This window comes from Hydra vulgaris, chromosome 02 (genome assembly GCF_038396675.1).
Source record: "Hydra vulgaris chromosome 02, alternate assembly HydraT2T_AEP".
Classification (NCBI taxonomy): Eukaryota; Metazoa; Cnidaria; class Hydrozoa; order Anthoathecata; family Hydridae; genus Hydra; species Hydra vulgaris.
In genome coordinates, this window is record NC_088921.1 from 62,143,585 (window position 1) to 62,149,164 (window position 5,580).

The 5,580-nt window shown below is 27.5% G+C and overlaps 1 protein-coding gene across 1 annotated transcript; it reads right to left on the reverse strand.

The window, feature by feature from the left end:
- Positions 1 to 3,889: 3,889 nt before the first annotated feature.
- On the reverse strand, positions 3,890 to 4,267 carry LOC136076216 (uncharacterized). The gene has a single exon (XM_065789690.1). It carries the CDS (start codon positions 4,265 to 4,267, stop codon positions 3,890 to 3,892), a length of 378 nt encoding a protein of 125 aa, XP_065645762.1.
- Between the last annotated feature and the right edge of the window lie 1,313 nt (positions 4,268 to 5,580).

Here is a 5,580-nt window from a genome sequence, read left to right on the forward strand (position 1 = left end):
GCTTTTCAACTTCTTGATCGTTAATTTAAAAAGTATCTCATTACAAAAGTTCGCTATTTGAAACTTTTTAGTATTCTACAGAAGCCCTTATTATCTGGGAAAAGATGACTTGTAGCGTTATGACTTTTAAATTTCAAGATCTTGATTTCAATAGGTTATTGAAGTTTTAATTTAGCATTTCAGTTTTTAATTTCTGGTAAATTTAAACTCAAGAGGTTCTTATTTTCCGGGAAATTAGGACTTTGAGTCTTGATTTCTTGAATCTAATTTTACCGCGTCACCCATACTTTGACAACATTTTCATGATAATCAAGCGAGCCGATTTCATGATTATATAAGCGAGACGAAATAATTAACAAGTTACACGTTTAACCGTTGTCTTAACGATGAAAGCATGTTTGTTTTTTTGTTGAAAAGGTTTTGTTAGTAGATTGTTAACTGATCTTACCTTTGGGCAGAAAAAAATAAATAAAATCGTTGCGTTAATGCCACCATTAAAACGTTTACTTTTAACCGCTTGAAAGTTTCTATTAATTGAATGTATTATTTGAAATTTTTTGTGTAAAACACTTTCTTTCGTTTTATAAATATTTCTAAAAAAGCAAATGCTCTAAACTTATATATATAATATATATATAAATATAATACACACACATATGTATATATATATATATATATATATATATATATATATATATATATATATATATATATATATATATATATATATATATATATATATATATATATAATTATATATATATAATTATATAACATATATATACATATATATATATATAAAACTTATCCTTTATATATATATATATATATATATATATATATATATATATATATATATATATATATATATATATATATAATTATATATATATGTATATATAACATATATATACATATATATATAAAACTTATCCTTTATATATATATATATATATATATATATATATAATTATATATATATGTATATATAACATATATATACATATATATATATATATAACTTATCCTTTATATATATATATATATATATATATATATATATATATATATATATATATATACATGTATATACATATACATATATATATATATACATATATATATATACATATATATATATATATATATATATATATATATATATATATATATATATATATATATATATATTATATATATATATAAATATAAATATAAATATATATATATATATATATATATATATATATATATATATATATATATATATATATAAAGGATAAGTTTTATATATATGTATGTATGTATATAGAACCCTTAGATGTTGTCCGAAAGTTTTTTCCATATTTTGTTGACAAAAAGTAAAAATTAAAATGCAAGACCGGAATTTTTTTTTTTTATAATGATAGACTGCCTGCCCCAACCAAACCCTCAGTCGATGTAGCAGCACTCCCTTGCGGGTCAGGCTATTTGTCAGTCGATGTAGCAGCACTCCCTTGCGAGTCAGGCTATTTGTCAGTCGATGTAGCAGCACTCCCTTGCGAGTCAGGCTATTTGTCAGTCGATGTAGCAGCACTCCCTTGCGAGTCAGGCTATAAGATAGTCGATGTAGCAACACTCCGCGCATGATTTACAGTAAAAAAAATAAAAATTAAAACATTTTATTAAAAAAAATAAAAATAAAAATATTTTATTAAAAAAAATAAAAATAAAAACATTGTTTATATTGTTAAAGACATTCAGAATGTTTTAAAAATTCTAGTCAATTAAATTTGCGTTTTTGTGGTTTTTTTATATAACAATTAATTTGTAATTAAATTAATGGTTTTGACTTTCGTCCAACACGGAAATGTTGGACGAAAGTCAAAAGTAATTAAAAGTGACGTATGTGTTGGCGTAAGAATCACTTTTTTCCTTCCGCTCTTCCTAAAGCCAACAAACTATAGATCTATATATATTTATATATATATGTATATATATATATGTATATATATATATATATATATATATATATATATATATATATATATATTTTGAAATTTATAAACCTCTTATAAATAGCCCTAGTTTCACATTATCTGGCATGGTTCTCACATACACTAGTCATTATAAATATCTGGGTCACTTGATCTCAAACGATATGCAGGATGACAAAGATATTTTAAAACATGTGTGCTCTAGCTAACCTCATCCGTAGAAAGTTCAGCTCTACACAGATACAAATAAAGATCATGTTATTTAATGCCTTTTGCAGCCCAATCTATGGATGTCAGCTGTGGTATCTTTGGAGAAGAGACTCATTCCATCGCCTATGTGTTGCATATAATAATGCACTTCGCTTGATATTAAACAAACCACCATGAAACTGTGCAAGTGAATTATTTGTAAAACATGGTGCCCATTAATTTAATGTTGTAATTTGCAAGCAACAATACTCACTGTTATTGCTGCAGAATAGTGAGAACCTCGTCATAAAAGCTTTTGTTAACTCAGACAGATTCTTGCTGTCTCCACTGATTTTTAAATGGAGAGCTGAGTTATATTTATAACACTTTAATTTCATATCTTTATTATTATTATTATTATTTTTTCTTGGGTTTTGTTTATATTCAGGTGCGTTAGTCTTTGTGTTATACTAATCCACTTTATTTTACCCATTGTATATTTATTATATTGGGCTTTGAGCCTGTCAATAAATTTTGATTGATTGATTGATATATGTAAATATATATATGTATATATATATATATATATATATATATATATATATATATATATATATATATATATATATATATGTATATATATATATATATATATATATATATATATATATGCATATATATATATATATATATATATATATATATATATATATATATATATATATATATATATATATGCATATATATTATAATAATTTATTTATTTGAAGTAAAATGTTCAAATTGTATCAAGTGTTAGATTTTATTCATAAAGAACAAAGAAGCATAGCAAAACGTTTTTTAAACATCAAAATAGATAATATAGATACAACATTTTCAGGTAAACTGTTGTAAGTTAATAAAAAAGATCAGAAAAGTAATACTGGGTGCTGTTCATATTACAATGGAGTTTGAATACTTTAAAGGCATAACCAGGTTTACCCAAGTAAGAATTTAAAATAAAAACATTTGATAGATCAGTCTACTTTACCATTAAGAATTTTGTAACATAAAACTAAATCAATAAAAGTTTGATAATGTTCTAATAAATGTAGTTTGAGTATAGCTAGACCCTTTTCATAGGATACTAACCCACAGGCTAACAATTTTTTCATATGATACTAACCACAGACCAGCAATTCTCATAGTAAAGAGACATACTTTTCCAATTTTATTAATTTGGAAGATAGTTTGATATAACACCATACAGAAAAACAATACCTTAGCATAGGTCGCCCATAAGTACAGTAGGCTTTAACCATTAGTGATCTATGTTGTTGATGAAAAACTTTTAGAATGAGATAGGTTGACAGGTTTATTTACATTAAGATGGGTATGCTAATCATATTTTAAGTTCCTGTCAGTGGTAAATCCAAAATCTTCAATACTGTTAACATGAGCAAGTGGTTATTTAAACAATAAACATGGTTATATAAGTAATAAATTATTTAAACAATAAAAATGGTTATTTAAACAATAAACATGATTATATATATATATATATATATATATATATATATATATATATATATATATATATATATATATATATATATATATATATTTAAACATCTTCCCTTCCAACAAGGCTGCCAGCAGCTACTAATTAAAGTTGGAAGTTACTGAAATAGAAAAGATGAAGATTGTAGAGCAAGATAACATTTGATGGACGAATTAAAGGATTGCTAATTATATGAATCAGGAAAGCAAGATGAAGGAAGCGAATTCCAAAGAGCTGATGTTTGAGGAAAAATACTAGATGAATAAGCGTTTTTGAAGCACTTAGGAACAGTCACAGAAAAAGGATGAGACTCAATTGAGTGACGAGTAACACGAGAATGAATTTTAGTAGATGGCACAAGAGACACTAGCTCTTTAGAGCAGTGCCCATTATAGTATTTGTAGAAAAGAGAAAGAGTAACAACATTACGACGATGTGATAATAGTTTGAGTTTGGCTGCAAGAGCAAGTCCAACTATGTTAGCAATGCATTTTTGCACCTTGTCTAAAAGAGAAAGGGCATCATTAGAAGATCCGCCCCAGATATGGCAACAGTATTCCATACAAGGACAGATTTGAGATTTATAGAGATAGAAAATAGATTCCGAAGTAAGAAAGTGACGAGCTCGATAAAGAGATGCAACCTTAGCAGATGCTAATTTTGCAACTGATTTGATATATGGTTTCCAAGAAAGATTGGAAGTAAGAGTTAATCCTAGAAGATGAAGAGTAGATGACTCATCGAGTACATCACCATTCATAAATATAAGATCTAAATTATTGCGATTAATGATTGGCTGAAAAAAATTAAGTTTTATCTGTATTGAGGTTCACCAGCCACTGTGAGCCCCATGCTGTAGCAGTAGTGAGATCCTTTTCAAGCTCAATGCCCCCTTCAAGCAATCAGAGAGTGTTGGCTTCTTATCACGACAAGAATAAATGGTAGTATCATCAGCAAACAATGCCACCTTAGATGTGAGAATATCTGGAAGATCATTAATGTAAATTAAAAAGAGTATAGGGATAAATCAAGGATAGAACCTTGAGGAACCCCTGAAGTTACAGAATTAGAAGAAGAGTGCTGTCCATCGAGGACAACTTTTATACTACAATTGGAAAGGAAGGATTCAATAATCTTAAAGATGTTGCCAGATACACCATAAGAAGAAAGCTTATGGAGAAGACCAGCATGCCAAACTTTATCAAAAGCTTTTGAAATGTCAAGAGCGATGGCCTTAACCTTTTCACCTTTATCTAATGCACAATAAAATTTATCAGTTATTACTGCTAGCAAATCAGCTGTTAAACAAAAAGATCGAAATCCATATTGATGGTCAGAAAGTAAGTTATTAGATTCAAGATGAGAAATTAAGTGTTTGTTAATTAAAGATTCAAAAACCTTGCTTATGATAGGAAGAAGACTAATGGGACAGTAGTTAGACGAATCAGATCGCTCTCCAGAATTTTTGAAAATAGGGATAACAGATGCCACTTTCCAGCAGGCTGGATGGCTGAACAAGACTCTGATAAGCACTTGTTGAATAGTTATGAGAGTATAGACGATAGCTCCTGGGAACACTTCTGCAAGACAATAACAGGTATGTTGTCCGGGCCACAAGCTATAGAAGTGTCTTGGTAGGAAATCACTTTAGAAACAGAAGCTGGAGTGATACGAATGTCAAGCAATCGATAAACATGTTTGTTGGCAATATCAGGTAGAACGCAGCTAGTGGAATCAAGGGATTGATAAAAAGTTTTTAGCAAACAATTCAGCTTTGTCTTTAGGTGAGGTGACAAAGTCTGAACCATACAAGAGAGGTGGAATTAAAGATTTGACCTTATTATTACTATTAAATATTCTCCAGAAGTCACGAGA